The sequence below is a fragment of the Balaenoptera physalus genome (assembly GCF_965194825.1).
Source record: "Balaenoptera physalus genome assembly, chromosome: 5".
NCBI classification, from domain to species: Eukaryota; Metazoa; Chordata; class Mammalia; order Artiodactyla; family Balaenopteridae; genus Balaenoptera; species Balaenoptera physalus.
In genome coordinates this window covers 35,098,037-35,117,400 of record NC_138884.1, presented here as the reverse complement: position 1 = coordinate 35,117,400, position 19,364 = coordinate 35,098,037, and the positions used below count along the sequence as shown (strand labels likewise).

The 19,364-nt window shown below is 35.7% G+C and overlaps 1 protein-coding gene across 1 annotated transcript in view; it reads left to right on the top strand.

Annotated features, from left to right (window-relative positions):
• IQCM (IQ motif containing M) overlaps nt 1-19,364 on the top strand; it is a 513,905-nt gene that overhangs the window by 260,190 nt on the left and 234,351 nt on the right. Inside the window, exons 11-12 of the mRNA XM_082463432.1 lie at nt 2,038-2,182; nt 10,623-10,757. Coding sequence (XP_082319558.1) covers nt 2,038-2,182; nt 10,623-10,757 — 280 coding nt within the window. The remainder of the gene's footprint in view (nt 1-2,037; nt 2,183-10,622; nt 10,758-19,364) is intronic.

Genomic DNA, 19,364 nt, shown 5'->3' with positions numbered 1-19,364 from the left:
ATTGCTGCCACGGTTACTTTACCACACAAATAGATTTCTCACTGTTTGTTTCACTTTTAAAAGCATTATTAGTTTCGAGTCAAAACCTGAGTCTGGTGCAGATAATGGAGGAAGCTTTGTCACATGTCTGCATCCCAGCAACAGAGGAGGCTTGGATCATGAGCAACTGATTTGTGGCTTCAAATTGTAGGAAGTGAGTTATGCCTTCTGCTAAGATTCACATGATGGAGAGTGCTCCAAAAGTGTGACTTACTTCACTCTGTATGACAGACTCTAGGTCCATCCACCTCACTACCAAATGTAAAATAGATAGCTAGTGGGAAGCAGCCACATAGCACAGGGAGATCAGCTCGGTACTTTGTGACCACCTAGAGGGGTGGGATAGGGAGGGTGGGAGGGAGGGAGACGCAAGAGGGAAGAGATATGGGGATATATGTATATGTATAACTGATTCACTTTGTTATACAGCAGAAACTAACACACCATTGTAAAGCAATTATACTCCAATAAAGATGTTAAAAAAAATAGAAACCATAAAAAAAAAAGTGTGACCAATGCATTATTTAAAACAAAACAAAACAACAACAACAAAATGACAAGAGCCTATTGAACAAAAGGCAGATTAAAAATACACACTGGAAAATGTTATTAAGTGTTGAAAGACCTTAGCAAACATTCAGAATCTGCCTGATTCTGATGGAATTCAGATGGAAGGAGAAAAGGAAAGTAGTGAGATTTTTTTATTTAGGTAAATCAAGAAATATTATTTCATTGATAGTTTTGATAAATTAAAAAATATAGTCTTAAACATAGTGTTTAAAAAAGGTGAAGAAAAATAAAATAATAAAAACAACCTTCCAAGAATCACACAAAAGAGAAAATAAATAAGAGCAAGAACAATCATAAGTGTAATAATAAATATACTAGGAAAGAAACCAAAACAAAAATTTACAGAATGGGTGAAAAATATGAAATTCAAGTAAATGAAGAGGAATACTTATATAATTAAGTGTGGGCTCTGAAGTGTCCCTATTTTGAATTCAGAACCAATTCTGCAATTTACTAACTATAGGACCATGGCAAAGTTATTTAAATATTTTATGCTTTAGTGTTTTTACTTGTATGATGGTATGCAAAGCACATCAAAGGAAAGTGGACTCAGAATAAATTTCATGAACTTCAGTATATTTGTAAAAAATTAATGAAAATAGGTTAATTAAGTCTTTAATTCAAGAAGCCAAGAAGGAGAAAATAAACCTTTAAAAAAAGGAATTAATAAAATAAGTAGAGAAATTAATGAGCTAGAAAATGCAAAATGTAAAAATATTTGAATTGGTAAATAAAATGGAACTGGCTGTTTACAAAACCAAAAAGAAAAAAAACCTGAAATAGATGAATTTTTATACTTTAATTAAAAAAAATTTATTATAGTAGAATGTATAAAATGAACATACAGAAAAATATAGTCACAGATTAAAGGTAAACTGACAGAACAACATTTGCACATATGCTGAAAAGGATTACTTTCTTTAATATTGAGTTGTTTTTAGAAATCAACAGGTAAAATCAGAAAATATCCAGTGAAAAATAGGTACAATACATAAATATATAATTTTCAAAAGAAAGAAAATACAAGGATTTGAGCACCCAGAGTGGATAGCTTAGGTAAGAATCATCCATTACAGAGTAATGCCTTAATAAAACTTTTATTTTTTCTTCTGGCTCAGTGGGCTACATATTATAAAAATCTGTACACCAACCTAGGAAGCTTATATCACCCATCACCAAAACCTCTTTTATATGGGAAGTATGAGTATGTGATAACAGAGCAACTCAAAATGATGTTCTCTGAACTTTAGGGAGATTAACCCACTCTATAATGCATGTATTTAACCAATCTTATTTAAAAACATAAATAAAATACATCATAATCTGAGAAACTGGGTGAGACAGATGAAATGAATAAGGCAAAATCAGATTAAATATAAATAGCAGAAATATATAAAGAGTTCAACTGTCTATATTGCTGTTTTATAGACTTTGTATCATGGACCAGATTTGAGAACAGTTATAAACATGTATTGCAGACTAATCCATCGTGTTAAATATCGACTTGGTCTTTGGAGGACGAGACAAATTATAAACCTTACAGAGCTAGAGGAATGGATGGACAGAAAAAAATGTAGGTGATGCTGTCATTTCTGATTTGATTTTAGGTTTGGAATTATTTTAACCATTAATAATTTACATATAATTTACATATAATTACCCGTAGACAACACAAGTAGGTGATATTTTTATTGCTGCAAGCTATTTACTTTTTAAGGTGATGTATATGTGGACTAATTTATTAGGATCTCCTTCTGGCTAAACAAAAAGGAAATTTAAAGGAAAGATAGCTAAAGAATCAGATTTCAGAAGGAACATGAACCAGAGCTGCTCCAGAGATCTAAGGAGCAAAAAATAAAGGGCAATCTCTGTTTGCCTCTGGGGGATAGAAAAGATGCTATCACTTTGTGACTTTTTATTCTTGAGCTTTAAATTCAAATTCTAGGTTGGTTTAGCTTGAGTTATGTGTCCAACACTTTGCCTTGCTAGGGCAAAGAAATTTGCTTGGGAGTTGCATAGAAACTATATTCATTGGGGGGAGGGAGTAGCTTCCCAAAGGAAAACTATATATTTATAACAGAAGAACAGTTAAAGGACACTGAGCAGACTAAACAACAGATATCCATTACATGTTGCTTATTAGTGTTGAAATTCTACGTGAAGAACAGGTTTTCCAATTTCTATCTTAACTTTCAGAGATCCTGATTTTTATTATATTTAATGAATTTATTATTGCTTGATTAAGATGGATATTACAGTCTGTTTCTTGATTAAAAAATACATAAATGAGGACTTCTGGTTTCTGCTTCTGTATGTAAGGAGCTTGGAAGTCAACACTCTATCTTAACAACAAGTAAAAAAGCTGAACAGCTTAAAAAATCAACAACTCTTTTTGGATTCGTAAAAGAGGGGAGACACAGGGCAAACTGCTGCCCCTAAGATTGGAGAGATAGGCATACCAAGTCACATCTTACCAGAGCAGAGACTCATGAGCAGAATCCGATGTGGGAACCAGTGCTGGGGTAAGAAAAATTAACTGTAATTGACAAATGGCTGGAGCACAATTCTGAGAGTTAAAAATTCCAGAGGATCCAGTCATAAAGGGGCCTCCACAATACTGTGATATTTACCTCCAGGAGCTCAATCAGATTCCCACAGTAAATATGAGAAAACGAACCATTTTGAAATATGCCAGAGCACTCCATTCTTCTTAACAAGGCCTGCCTTCAGGGGAAACTAATTAACCAGAGCCTAACCTGCTGGGTATTATCAGAGCCTAATTAAACCTGTGGAAGGGAAATACCCAACTCCAGTCCACTCTGACCATCCTGTCCCACCTAACGGGGAAGAAAAAAACTGGGAAACATTCATGAAGTTCACAGTCCAGAGACATAGGCTCCATAAGACACTGAGACCTAATCATTAGAACACTTCCTCTCCCCCAGAACCTTATCACCACATTACTAAAGACCTTTTTACAGCAGTTTCTTTTACCCAATATGTCATGACTAGCTACATGTGTACTACAAGTTATACAAAGACACAAAAAACACAATTTGTAAAGACAAAGCAAACATCAGAACCAGACGTGGCAGGGATGTTGGAATGATCAGACTGAGAATTTAAAACAACTATGATTAAATATGCTAATTATGCATAAAATAGACAGCATGCAAGAACAGATGGGGAAGGTAGGCAGAGAGATGGAAATCCCAAGAAAGAACCCCAAAGAAATGATAAAAATAAAAAAACTGTAACAAATGAAGAATGCCTCTGATGGGCTTCTTGGAAAGGTGGCTGAGGAAAGATTCTCTGAGCTAGAAATTATATCAATAGAATCCTTGAACACTGAAAAACAAAGAGAACAAAGACTGAAATAAAAAACAGAACAAAGTATCCAGGGACTGTGGGGCAACTACAAAAGGAGTAACATATGGGAATACCAGAAGGAGAAGAAATAAACAGAAGAAATATTTATAACAAGAATAACTGAGAATTTCCCCAAATTAATGTCAGACACCAAACCACAGATCCATGAAGCCCAGAGAACACCAAGTGGAGTAAATTCTAAATAACTACACCTAGGCATATCATCTTCAAACTATAGAAAATTAAACTAAAGAAAAAAATTCTGAAAGAAGCCAGATGGGGAAGACATCTGGCCTCTAGAGAAAAAAAAAAAAAAGAATTACATTTGACTTATCCAAAACCATGCAAGTAAGAAGAATGGCATGAAATAGTTAAAGTGTTGAGAGAAATAAAACACCAACCCAGAATTCTGTACCTCTAAAAATTATACTTAAAAAAAATGAAGGACTTTCTCAGACAAACAAAAATTGAGGGAATTTGTTGCCAGTATATCTGCCTTGCAAAAAGTGTTAAAAGAAATTTCTTAGAGAGAGGGGAAATAATATAGGTCAGAAACTCAGACTACAAAAAGTAAAGAAGAGCACTGAAGAAGAAATAAGAAGGCAAAATAAAATATTTATTTTTCTTATTCCTAAGTGATCTTACAGATAACATGTTCAAAATAATACTGACAATATACTCAATTACAATGTACATATGTAGCTTAGGTATAATTATATATGCTAATATATGTACGTGTATGTATAAGTGAAGTGAATGACAGCAATTATACAAGGGATGGGAGGGAGGAATTAGGATTATTTTGTTATTGTAAGGTATTTGCACTACCCATGAAGTAGGATAGTGTTATTTGAAAGTGGATTTAGATTAGCTATAAATGTATGTTGTGAACTCCAGGGCAACCATTAAAAAAAAAGTAAAAAAAAAAAAAAAGTATAATAGATATGCTTTGAAATGAGAGAAAATAGAAACATATAAAATCCTCAATTAAAACTACAAAAGGCAGAGAAAAATAAGAACAAAGAACAGGGCAACAAATAGAAAACCTATCGGATATAGTAGATATGAATCCAAATGTGTCAGTAATCACTTTGAAGGTTAAATGATCTAAATCCACCAATTAAAAGACAGACATTGTCAGAGTGGATCAAAAAACACAACCCAATGGTATGCTGTCTACAAGAAACCCACTTTAAATATAAGGACATATATAGGTTAAAAGTAAATGGATGGAGAAAAATGTACCATGCTAACAATAATCAAGATAAAGCAGGAGCAGCTATATTAATTTCAGACAGAGCAGACTGCAAATTAAAGAAAGTTATCAAAGGTGAAGAAGAGCATTACATAATGGTAAAGGGGTCAATTCTCCAAGAAGACATTAACAATTGTAATTGTGTATCTGCCTAACAACATAGCATCAAACTATGTGAGGCAAAAACTGATAGAACTGCAAGGAGAAATAGATGAATCCACTACATAGTTGGGCAAAATCCAACACCCATTCATAATAAAAACTCTCAGTAAACAGGAAATAGAGAGGAACTTTCTCAACTTGATAAAGACTATCTACAAAAAAACTACAGCTAACATCATACCTAACGTGAGTAACTCAGAGTTTTCCTACTAAGATCAGGTACATGGCAAGGATATCCTCTCCCCCCACTCTCTCTCACCACTTCTTTTCAACATCATACTGGAAGTTCTTGCTGATGCAATAAAGCAAGAAAAGGAAATAAAGGCATACAGATTGGGAAGAAAGAAAACTATCTTTGTTTGCAGATCATATGATCATTTGTGTAGCAAATCTGAAAGAATTGACAAAAAACCCTCTGGAACTAGCAAGCCATTTATATCAAGGTTGCAGGATACAAGGTTAATATACAAAAGTTAATTGCTTTCCTAGATACCAACAATGAACAAGTAGACTTTGAAATTAAAAACACACTACCATTCACATTAGTACCCTCCAAAAATGAAATACTTAGGTATAAAGATAACAAAATATGTATAAGATCTTTATGAGGAAAACTACAAGACTCCAGTGAACAAAATCAAAGAACTAAATAAATGGATAGATATTCCATGTTAACGGATAGGTAGACTCAATATTGTAAACATGTCTGTTCTTCCTAACTTGATCTATAGATTTAATGCAGTCACATTCAAAATCTCAGCAAGTTATTTTGTGGACACCACCAAAATGATTCTAAAGTTTATATGGAGAGGCAAAAGACTAGAATAGGCAACACAATATTGAAGAAGAACAAAATTGGAGGACTGATGCTATCTGACTTCAAGATTTATGATAAGGCTACAAGTTCAAGTGTGGTATTGGTGAAAGAATAGACAAATATATCAGTGGAACAGAATAGAGAGCCCAGAAACAGACCCCTATAAATATAGTCAACTGGTCTTTGACAAAAGAACAAAGGCAATATAATAGGGCAAAGATAGTCTTTTCAACAAATGGTGCTGAACTAACTGGGCATCCATGTGTAAAAAAATAAATCTAAACACAGACTTTACACACTTCACAAAATTAACTCAAAATGAATCATAGACCTAAGTGTAAAATGCAAAACTATAAAACTCCTAGGAGGTAACATAGGAGAAAACCTAGATGATCTTGGATATGGTGACTTTTTAGATACAACACCAAAGACATGGCTCATTAAAAAAATAATTGATAAACTAGGCTACATTAAAATGAAGAACTTTTGCACTGTGAAAGACAGTATCAAGAGAATGGGAAGACAAGCCACATACTGAAAGAAAATATTTGCAAAAGACATATCTAATAAAGAACTGTTATCCGAAATATACAAGGAGCTCTTAAAAGTCAACAATAAGAAAGCAAACAACTTGATTAAAATATGGGCCAAAGATCTCAACAGAGACCTCAGTACAGATAACAAATAAGCATATGGAATGATGTTCCACAGCATTTGTCATCAGGGAAGTGCAAATTAAAACAACAAAGAGATACCACTACACACCTATTAAAATGGCCAAAATCCAGAACACTGACAGCACCAAACACTGGCAGGGATGTGGAGCAGCAGGCACTGCTATTCGTTGTTGGTGGGAAAGCAAAATGATACAGCCGTTTTGAAAGACAGTTTGGTGGTTTTTTATACAATTAAACGTACTCCTACCATACAATCCAGCAATCATTCTCCTTGGTGGTTAGCCACAGGGGATTTATGTCCACACAAACCCTACACATGGATATCTATAACAGCATTTTCATAATTGCCAAAGCTTGGAAGCAACCTTCCAAGCTTTTCCCTCCATTAGTAGGTGAATGGATAAATAAACTGGTGCACCCAGACAGTGAATATCATTTCGTTATAATAAGAAATGAGCTGTTAAGCCATGAAAAGAAATGGAGGAACCTTAAGTGCATATTACTAAGTGAAAGAAGCCAATCTGAAAAGGCTACATTCTGTATGATTCCAACTATCTGACATTTTGGAAAAGGCGAAACTGTGGAGAAAATAAAAAGATCGATGGTTGCCTGGGGTGGGATGGAGTGGAGGGAAGGATGAATCAGCAAGCACAGAGGAGTTTTAGGACCATGAAACTATTTTGTACAGTGATGGATACATGTTATTATACATTTGTCCAAACCCAAAGAATATACAACACCAAGGTAAACTACTGGCTTTAGTGATTATGATGTGTCAGTGTAGGTTTATTCTTGGTAACAAACTCACCGCTCTGGAGTTGGTGCATTGATTAATAATTGATAATGGGGGGGGGAATTATGCTTGAGTGGGGGGGTAAAGGATTTATGAGAAATTTCTGTATCTCCTTCTCGAGTTTGTTTTAAAATTAAAACTGCTTTTGCATGTGCAGACTCAGTTCCTGGAGAAAGATGGCAACAGCCAAGAAGCAGAAACACGACGGGTGGGTGAAGATCGGCCCCTACATCCTGGGGGACACACTGGGGGTCGGGACGTTCAGCAAAGTGAAGGCCCATAGAAACTTAGAATCCTGAAATTAGAACATTGGAGAGGAGGCTGTGAGTTGACTTCTGATAGTCTGTGAAGGATGAGACACAACTTCAACAAACAGAAAACCCTAGGAGCTGGAACATAATAGCCTGGGAGCAAGAAGTAACTCCCATGGATGTCACTGTGTGAGGGTACAGGGAGTAACTGATGCTCATACAAGGTGAACATTTGCTTGGTTCCCTGTCATCATTGTGTTCCATTTAAGAATTCTTGGATGGGACTTCCCTGGTGGCACAGTGGTTAAGAATTCACCTGCTGAGCAACTAAGCCCGTGCTCCACAACTGCTGAGCCTGTGCTCTAGAGCTCACGAGCCACAACTACTGAGCCTGCATGCTGCAACTACTGAAGCCCACGCGCCTAGAGCCCATGCTCCACAACATGTGCACCGCAATGAGAAGCTCGCTCACTGCAACGAAGAGTAGCCCCCGCTTGCCGCAACTAGAGAAAGCCTGTGTGCAGCAACAAAGACGCAACGCAGCCAAAAATAAATAAATTTATTTTAAAAAAACCAACAGCAGCCTTTGTAACTTTTCTTGAAAAACGAAACAAAACTACAACAACAAAATGATCCGAGTAAATTATATTTAATTGGAATCAGCAACTTATTGCCTTATAAAGTAAAAGTGCTACATTTTTGGTAGTTTCAGCTAGTCATAAAATGTTTATTTTATAGTGGACTGTAAGTTCCATGAAGACAAGAACAGTGTCTGTTATGTTCATTAATACATACCCACTGTTAACAAATGCTTGGTTTATCAGAAGGGCTCAAAAATATTTTTTGAAAGGATAGTTTTCATTAAGCTTATTAATTATGCTAAAATTATGTACCAAAAATATTTATCAATAACCAGAATTCTTTGAGTTAAAATGCCTCCTTTTCGGTGGCTAGAGATTGAGGAAGGAAGAAGCCAGAGAGAGAAAGAGATTCTATGTATGTCATGGGACTCCGATCAGTTTCCCCAGTCCAACAGCCTGGTTTCTAGAGAAAAAAGCAGGAAGGAGCAAAGTATTTGAGAGATGAAAAGGCAGAAAGAGAAAACAAGTGAGAGAGGCAGAGAAAGAGAAAACTCTTCTTTCATTAGGAAACTGCTGGGGCTTCTTTTACTTAATCCTTTAAAAAGTGAGAGGGAGTACAACTGTCTTATTTGGGGAAATACTGTTAGCAGAATGGAGAAATGAGTCAGGGAAGAGATGGAAGGAAGAAAAAGGTGCATCATCCAGCAGATTACCCTGTGGGCAACCAGAGCTTAATCCCTCTAGGGAACAGTGTAGCCATCTTGCCTCAAGTGCTGTGTCTTTACCCACCAACTCCCCCAGTCAGAGATGAAGGGCTGCTCCAGTGGGAGTGATTGCCTGGCACTTCTGGCTTGCTGCACAGGTGGGCAGAGTGGAGTCCTGCAGCCAGAGGGACCCCTTAGGCAATGAAATGCAGATGCTGGCAATTTAAATCAGGTTAGCATGCACAGACATGTAAGGGACAAGGCAATATGAATGGAGACACCAACAGCAACTGCTCTAGTTTGCTTGTTAGAATAGAGAGAAAAAGTCATAGAGATACTAAATAGACATTTATGTTTATTTTCTGCTGTGTTTCAGAATCTGGAATAGCTACTCGTATTCAGACAATCACTAAATGCTTCTTGAACTTGTTGATGTCTTATGACTGTCCATCTCAACTGAATGAGTGGATGAGTGAATGGATAGAAAATTGAAGTCTATATGGTTGATTGTCGGGATGATACATTAACTTCTGTTAGAAACCACTCTGGTGCCCTTTGTCACTGGGAGCCCGTATTTCAGAGCTAAACCTGTGCTGAGGACAGACCCTGTCAACTTGTAAATGCTGATTAACAATCAGCTTTATGGGGATAATCCATATACATTAGAATGGAGACTCAATTTCACCTTTTTGAAAAAAAAGTAAAATGGAGAACTACACTTACAAAACACATGCATCAGTTCTCTTGGTCATTATCTAAACCCTGTCTAATGCCAAGTATGGGAAATAGGTGAGGGTTGGCCCGACTGAATGATTTTCCGGGGAAGCCTTGAGCAAGGAGTGACAAAAGACATTAAAGTAGGAAGTAGGAATGCATGAAGTTACCAAAAAGTAGATATTTTAAAGGCAAAATCAGCAGTAGAATAAGCAGTCCAAAGTGGAATCACCAATTCAAGTAAATAGTTAGAATGTGGGTAGAAGTCAAAAAGAGATGAAAAAATTAGGGAAACTAATCAAAACTAATAAAAAATGAATGCTGAAATGGATCAACAGAAGTCAGGTCCCTAGAAACCCTGAGCTATGTCTTACGATGTGGTTTGAACATTGATACATGTAGAGTCTATGGACAACTGTCATGTAAACCAGGCCAGAGGATGCCAGTATTCTCTTTGGCGAAGCAAGACCAAATTTCCCTCCTTTGGAGTGAGGGAGGGAGAAGCATGCCCACTTCCTCTGCCTGCCCCAGGAGGCTGACATGGTCCTACTCCACTCATGGAGGCTTATCTCCAGATATCAAAATAAAACTGGAGTGAAAGTGTCTTCAAATCCAGATCACACTTTCAGGTGGGGTGTATACTTGATATGTTATTTACAAAGAAAATATTTTATCTTTTTTTCCTTGTAGTCTATGAAACAATGTTTGCTAAAAGAGAAGATTGGCAAGGATTAGAAAGAAGTGAGCTCCTTAAGTACTTCAATGACTGTGGTCATTTCCCAACGCACCAGCAAATTGATGAGGTTTGGGACCTGGTCCATAGAGGTAGGTTCTCATTTCATTTTTTGCTTTCTCCTTTCTTTCTTTCCTCCCTATTTTCCTCCTTTGTTCTTTCCTTCCTTCTCTTACTTTCATTAAGCTTGTCTTATAAGTCCCCTTTTTTCAAATTTTCAAAACCTGATTTTAATATTTATGAAAGAAGAGATTAAGAGAACAGGTTAAAAGAAGTTAATATGGTAAAATTATTTTTAGAGAGGTAGAAGAGATTCTTTAGCTTTTTAAGCTTTTAATGTAGTTTTGATACAATATAAGTTATGTCAGGATATATTTGAAACCACCATGTATTTTAAATACTGATGCTAAAATGATTTCTGCTGAATAGATTTGTTACCAAAGAACATAGTCAAGTTTAAATGTTTAAACATTATAAATTATTTCAATACAATAGATTTTCACAGTTAGAAAATCATTTCTTTTCTGAACAGTCAATAAGTGAAAGGATAATATTGTTTTTGTTTGGGAATATTTAATAAGTTAAATGGAGCAACATTTCTCCCTTCTCTAAAGATTAGTAATGGAGTGGAAATTGTCACCAAGGTATGGGAAATCTCAATGAATTTTCCTTAACTCCTTAAGATTCTTCTCAGCATTTCTTTCTATGTGCACACTAATGCCATGGCTGGCTGCCATGTTTAGAGATGATGAATGATGTATCCGTAATTTAATTGAGAGGAAAAGATAAACAAGCAAAACAAAATATTTCAGGATCTTTTTTTTTTTAATAGAGGTGAAGGGCCCACATACCAGTAGGAAGGTATGATTAATGTCAGAGTGACAAGGTTGAAGCTTCATTATAGGTTGAAGTTCTCTTCCTTTGTTAGTTCTTAGTGTAATTATCTAATTCTTTACCTATGTATGAACTTTGCTTTGCCACTGCTGAATCCCTAGTACCTAGAAAAGTTTTCTAGACTCTTGGTAAATATTTGTTCACAGTCTGGAGAAGCATCCAGTTCACTTTGGATGTTTAAGCAAATTTTTCCTGATGACAAAAACATTAAATATTTATTATAGAAAATTTGGGAATATAGAAATATATAAAATTACTAACAAATAGCAATTAACATTTGATGTTCATCATTCCCAGTTTTTTTCTATGCATATAACATTTTTATGAAAATTGGAATTTTCTAAATATTTGAAAATCTACTTTTTTGCTTAACAATACTCATTAATTTCCAAGCCATAAGTATCTTTTACAACATTATTTATGATAGAGTAATAACCTATCATAAGGGTATTCTGTATTTACTGTTGTACATTTAAATTCTTACCATTTTTCTTTATAATAAATAATAATAAAATTTAAAAAAATTGAATGCAGCAAAATAAAATCAATTAGGGATTTCAGAAACTTATACTGGTTAGTGTTGGTAATTTAAAATATGTTTTTCTTCAAATTAACAGTTTCATAGTGATATTTTCCTTCACTGATTATTTTGAAGTATGTCATAAAGGCTTAGGTTTAGAGCATGGATTAGTATTAGCTTGCCTGGATTTATTTCCTGGCTTCAGCACTTACTAGCTGTATGTCTTTGGACAAGTTATTTATCTCTGCTATGCCTTACTTTATATATATGTACAAGGAAGATAATACTGTCTAAGTCATTGGGCTGTAATGAGATTAAAATGAAATAATTAATGTAAAACATGTGGCCCATTATAAGTGCTCAATAAATGTTTGCTATTATTATTCTTAAATAATTCTTAAGTATACTTAAATAATTATGAAAAATAATTTTCATAATTTTTATTTTGAAAATGTTAAAATGTTGAACCTAATTGTTGAATGATGTATTTCTATAGAGATTTTTGTATTGAATGTTATCCACTGGTTTCCACCCATATCATCTCTTGCTTACCATAATGACCTGTGTGCTAGAGAAGATGATATGCTCATTTATGTTCATTTTACAAATGAGAGAACTGAGACTTAGAGACCTTTTTAAGCTCATTAGGAGAGCAGAAACTATCCCTGGTCTCTTCAAGTCAAGTTCAATGCTCTTTCCGTTTACTATGTGGAGTAAAATTTAAAAGTTCAGTGTTACAAAAGCATAATTAGATAGATGGTTAAAATATTCTTGACAGCAAGTACTGCCTTTTATTGATCTTTCACAGACTAGATAATGCCTTGCAATATAGTAGGTTTTCTGTAAATGATTTACTCGATTAAATTTCTTATTAAAACTAGAATTTTCAAAAGAACAGTTAGTGTAAAACATACTGTTTTTATTATAATGCCTAAAATTGGGAAGCTTTCCTTTATAGAAAGAAGCCACTCTAACATAATTCAAAATATATGTCCAATTATGCTGCTACATCCAGTTCAAAAATTCTAGTGGTTTATAAGAAGCTTTAATTTAAAATGGAGATATTCTAAAATAATGGAAAGAAAACAGAAAATTTATGGGAAATGGAGCTAAATTAATGTTTTTTGCTTGCTTCTGCTAAGAGAATCTGATATTATGCATTTTGGATTGTCAGTCATCTTCATTCATACTGACTTATTTGATTGTGGATAATAGCTCCAGATGTGCAACCTGCACATTTTTTCATCCAGTAGAATATTTCACCTAACCCATATGTACTTAATTAAACTGATTAACTTCGTCAGTGTATGACACCAAGTAGGTCAAAGTTCCAAAACTGTCTGTATGTGTTCAGGTATTTTTAGCTTTTTTTTTTTCCATTTTTTTTTCTTATCACTATGGTAACAGAAAATTGTGACTGAGGATGTGATTTTTGTCTGAAAATCTTCCTTTGGGATAATGAAGCCCCTTCAGACTGCATGTAGAGGCTGATCTTAAAAGCTGAAGACTATGCAAACATGAGAACCTTTACTTGATATTCATTTACATCTCAACAAATGAAACTAATAACAATAGGATGGCATATCTCAAAGGAGAGAAAATCATAATTTGGTTCTATATTATCTATGCTCATATCTAACTAATTTTTAGAAGTTTGAACTTTGAAGGTTTTCCAGTGTTTTCTCAACACATAAATAGAACTTTTAGTTTGTTTACTGCAATGGAAATGAACTCAACAATGAAGACAAGTCCACTTTCACTGTGGAGCCCTAGACAAAAATGTTAAAACCTGAAATACCCTCTGCATCTGAAGAAACAATGGTCTGAGATAGGATATGGATTATTTCAGCCTCCCTGACTAGTTGGTGGCAAACTGTAACTGTATCCTGGGCCTCCTGCTCCTCAGGGCACAGCTTTGCCCACCACAAGCAGACAACACTGGATTTTCTGTTATTTTCTCAAGATATGGCATTATTGTATTAAATGGGGAGCATATAATGAGTTTCCCCTAAAATTGTTTTCATATGAACAAGCTCTCTAATAATAAGATTTTGATTATGCATAGAAGAGATTAAAGAGGATGAAAAAAGATAGTATTCTAGGGCATAAGAAATTCTAATGATAAAAGAATGCAAGGAGATTGGTTCAAGATGGCAGAGTAGAAGGACATGCTCTCACGCCCTCTTTCAAAAACACCAGAATCACAACTAACTGCTGAACAATCATCGACAGGAAAACACTGGAACTCACCAAAACAGATACCCGACATGCAAAGACAAAGGAGAAGCCACAATGAGAAGGTAAGAGGGGTGCTATCACAATAAAATCAAATCCCATAACTGCTGGGTGGTTAACTCACAAACTGGAGAACACTTATACCACAGAAGCCCACCCACTGGAGTGAAGGTTCTGAGCCACACATCAGGCTTCCCAATCTGGGAGTCGGGCAACAGGAGGAAGAATTCCTAGAGAATCAGACTTTGAAGGCTAGCAGGATTGGATTGCAGGACTTCGGCAGGACTGGGGGAAACAGAAACTCCACTCTTGGAGGGCACCCACAAAGTAGTGTGTGCATCGGGAGCCAGGGGAAGGAGCAGTGACCCCATAGGAGACTGAACCATACCTACCTGCTAGTGTTGGAGGGTCTCCTGCAGAGGCGGGGGGCAGCTGTGGCTCACCAAGGGACAAGGACATTGGCAACAGAAGTTCTGGGAAGTACTCCTTGGCATGAGCCCTCCCAAAGTCTGCCATTAGACCAACCAAAGAGCCTGGCTCCAGTGTTGGGTTGCCTTAAGCCAAACAACCAACAGGGAGGGAACCCAGCCCCACCCATCAGCAGACAAGTGGATTAAAGTTTTACTGAGCTCTGCCCACCAGAGCAACACCCAGCTCTACCCACCACCAGTCCCTCCCATCAGGAAACTTCCACAACCTCTTAGTTAGCCTCATCCACCAGAGGGCAGACAGCAGAAGCAAGAAGAACTACAGTCCTGCAGCCTGTGGAACAAAAACCACATTCACAGAAAGATAGACAAGATGAAAAGGCAGAGGGCTATGTACCAGATGAAGGAACAACATAAAACCCCAGAGAAAGAACTAAATGAATTGGAGATAGGCAACATTCCAGAAAAAGAATTCAGAATAATGATAGTGAAGATGATCCAGGACCTCGGAAAAAGAATGGAGGCAAAGATCGAGAAGATGCAAGAAATGTTTAACAAAGATCTAGAAGAATTAAAGAACAAACAAAAAGAAATGAACAATAAAATAACTGAAATGAAAACTACACTAGAAGGAATCAATAGCAGAATAACTGAGGCAGAAGAACGGATAAGTGACCTGGAAGACAGAATGGTGGAATTCACTGCTGCAGAAAGGAATAAAGAAAAAAGAATGAAAAGAAATGAAGACAGCCTAAGAGACCTCTGGGACAACATTAAACACAAAAACATTCACATTATAGGGGTCCCAGAAGGAGAAGAGAGAGAGAAAGGACCAGAGAAAATATTTGAAGAGATTATAGTCGAAACTTCCCTAACATGGGAAAGGAAATAGCCACCCATGTCCAGGAAGTGCAGAGAGTCCCATACAGGATAAACCCACAGAGAAACACGTCGAGACACATAGAAATCAAATTGGCAAAAATTAAAGACAAAGAAAAATTATTGAAAGCAGCAGCGGAAAAACAACAAATAACATACAAGGGAACTCCCATAAGGTTAACAGCTGATTTCTCAGCAGAAACTCTACAAGCCAGAAGGGAGTGGCATGATATACTTAAAGTGATGAAAGGGAAGAAGCTACAACCAAGATTACTCTACATGGCAAGGAGCTCATTCAGATTCGATGGAGAAATCAGAAGCTTTACAGACAAGCAAAAGCTAAGAGAATTCACCACCAAACCAGCTCTACAACAATTGCTAAAGGAACTTCTCTAAGTGGGCAACACAAGAGAAGAAAAGGACCTAAAAAACAAACCCAAAACAATTAAAAAATGGTAAATGGAACACACATATCGATAATTACCTTAAACATGAATGGATTAAATGCTCCAACCAAAAGACACAGGCTTGCTGAATGGATACAAAAACAAGACCCATATATATGCTGTCTACAAGAGACCCACTTTAGACCTAGGGACACATACAGACTGAAAGTGAGGGAATGGGAAAAGATATTCCATGCAAACGGAAATCAAAAGAAAGCTGGAGTACCAATACTCATATCAGATAAAATAGACTTTAAAATAAAGAATGTTACAAGAGACAAGGAAGGACACTACGTAATGATCAAAGGAGCAATCCAAGAAAATATAACAATTATAAATATATATGCACCCAACATAGGAGCACCTCAATACATAAGGCACCTGCTAACAGCTCTAAAAGAGGAAATTGACAGTAACACAGTAATAGTGGGGGACTTTAACACCTCACTTACACCAATGAACAGACCATCCAAACAGAAAATTAATAAGGAAACAGAAGCTTTAAATGACACAATAGACCAGATAGATTTAATTGATATTTATAGGACATTCCATCCAAAAACAGTAGATTACACGTTCTTCTCAAGTGTGCACAGAACATTCTCCAGGATAGATCACATCTTGGGTCACAAATCAAGCCTTGGTAAATTCAAGAAAATTGAAATCATATGAAGCATCTTTTCTGACCACAACGCTATGAGATTAGAAATGCATTACAGGGAAAAAAACGTAAAAAACACAAACACATGGAGGTTAAACAATACGTTACTGAATAACCAAGAGATCACTGAAGAAATCAAAGAGGAAATCAAAAAATACCTAGAGACAAATGACAATGAAAACACAACAATCCAAAACCTATGGAATGCAGCAAAAGCAGTTCTAAGAGGGAAGTTTATAGCTATACAAGCCTACATCAAGAAACAAGAAAAATCTCAAACAATCTAATGTTACACCTGAAGGAACTAGAGAAAGAAGAACAAACAAAACCCAAAGTTAGCAGAAGGAAAGAAATCATAAAGACCAGAGCAGAAACAAAAGAAATAGAGACAAAAAAAAAAAAAAATAGGAAAGATCAATAAAACTAGAAGCTGGTTCTTTGAGAAGATAAACAAAATTGATAAACCATTAGCCAGACTCATCAAGAAAAAGAGGGAGAGGACTCAAATCAATAAAATTAGAAATGAAAAAGGAGAAGTTACAACAGACACTGCAGAAATACAAAGCATCCTAAGAGACTACTGCAAACAAATCTATGCCAATAAAGTGGACAACTTGGAAGAAATGGACAAATTCTTAGAAAGGTATAACCTTCCAAGACTGAACCAGGAAAAACAGAAAATATGAACAGACCAATCACAAGGAATGAAATTGAAACTGTGATTAAAAATCTTCCAACAAACAAAAGTCCAGGACCAGATGGCTTCACAGGTGAATTCGATCAAACATTTAGAGAAGAGCTAACACCCATCCTTCTCAAACTCTTCCAAAAAATTGCAGAGGAAGGACCACTCCCAAACTCATTCTATGAGGCCACCATCACCTTGATACCAAAACGAGACAAAGATACTACAAAAAAAGAAAATTACAGACCAATATCACTGATGAATATAGATGCAAAAATCCTCAACAAAATACTAGCAAACAGAATCCAACAACACATTAAAAGGATCATACACCACGATCAAGTGGGATTTATCCCAGAGATGCAAGGAATCTTCAATATACGCAAACCAATCAGTGTGATACACTATATTAATAAATTGAAGAATAAAAAGCATATGATCATCTTAATTGATGTAGAAAAAGCTTTTGACAAAATTCAACACCCATTTATGATAAAAACTCTCCAGAAGGTGTGCATAGAGGGAACCTACTTCAACATAATAAAGGCCATATATGACAAACCCACAGCAAACATCATTCTCAACAGTGAAAAACTGAAAGCATTTCCTCTAAGATCAGGAACAAGACAAGGATGTCCACTCTCACCACTATTATTCAACATAGTTTTGGAAGTCCTAGCCATGGCAATCAGAGAAGAAAAAGAAATGAAAGGAATACAAGTTGGAAAAGAAGAAGTAAAACTGTCACTGTTTGCAGATGACATGATACTATACATAGAGAATCGTAAAGATGCCACCAGAAAACTACTAGAGCTAATCAATGAATTTGGTAAAGTTGCAGGATACAAAATTAATGCACAGAAATCTCTTACATTCCTATACATTAATGGTGAAAAATCTGAAAGAGAAATTAAGGAAACAATCCCATTTACCATTGCAACAAAAAGAATAAAATACCTAGGAATAAACCTACTTAAGGAGACAAAAGACCTGTATGCAGAAATCTATAAGACACTGATGAAAGAACTTAAAGATGATACCAACAGATGGAGAGATATACCATGTTCTTGGATTGGAAGAATCAATATTGTGAAAACGATTCTACTACCCAAAGCAATCTACAGATTCAGTGCAATCCCTATCAAATTGCCAATGGCATTTTTTACAGAACTAGAACAAAAAATCTTAAAATTTGTATGGAGACACAAAAGACCCTGAATAGCCAAAGCAGTCTTGAGGGAAAAAAACGGAGCTGGAGGAATCAGACTCCTTGACTTCAGACTATACTACAAAGTGACAGTAATCAAGACAATATGGTACTGGCACAAAAACAGAAATATAGATCAATGGAACAGGATAGAAAGCCCAGAGATAAACCCACGCACCTATGGTCAACTAATGTATGACAAAGGAGGCAAATATACAGTGGAGAAAACACAGTCTCTTCAATAAGTGGTGCTGGGAAAACTGGACAGCTACATGTAAAAGAATGAAATTAGAACACTCCCTAACACCATACACAAAAATAAACTCAAAATGGATTAGAGACCTAAATTAACACCGGACACTATAAAACTCTTACAGGAAAACATAGGAAGAACACTCTTTGACATAAATCACAGCAAGATCTTTATTGATCCACCTCCTAGAGTAATGGAAATAAAAACAAAAATAAACAAATGGGACCTACTGAAACTTCAAAGCTTTTGCACAGCAAAGTAAACCATAAACAAGACGAAAAGACAACCCTCAGAATGGGAGAAAATATTTGCAAATGAAACATCAGACAAAGGATTAATCTCCAAATTATATAAACAGCTCATGCAGCTTAATAGTAAAAAAACAAGAAGCCCAATCCAAAAATGGGCAGAAGACCTAAATAGACATTTCTCCAAAGAAGACATACAGATGGCCAAGGAGCACATGAAAAGGTGCTCAACATCACTCTTTA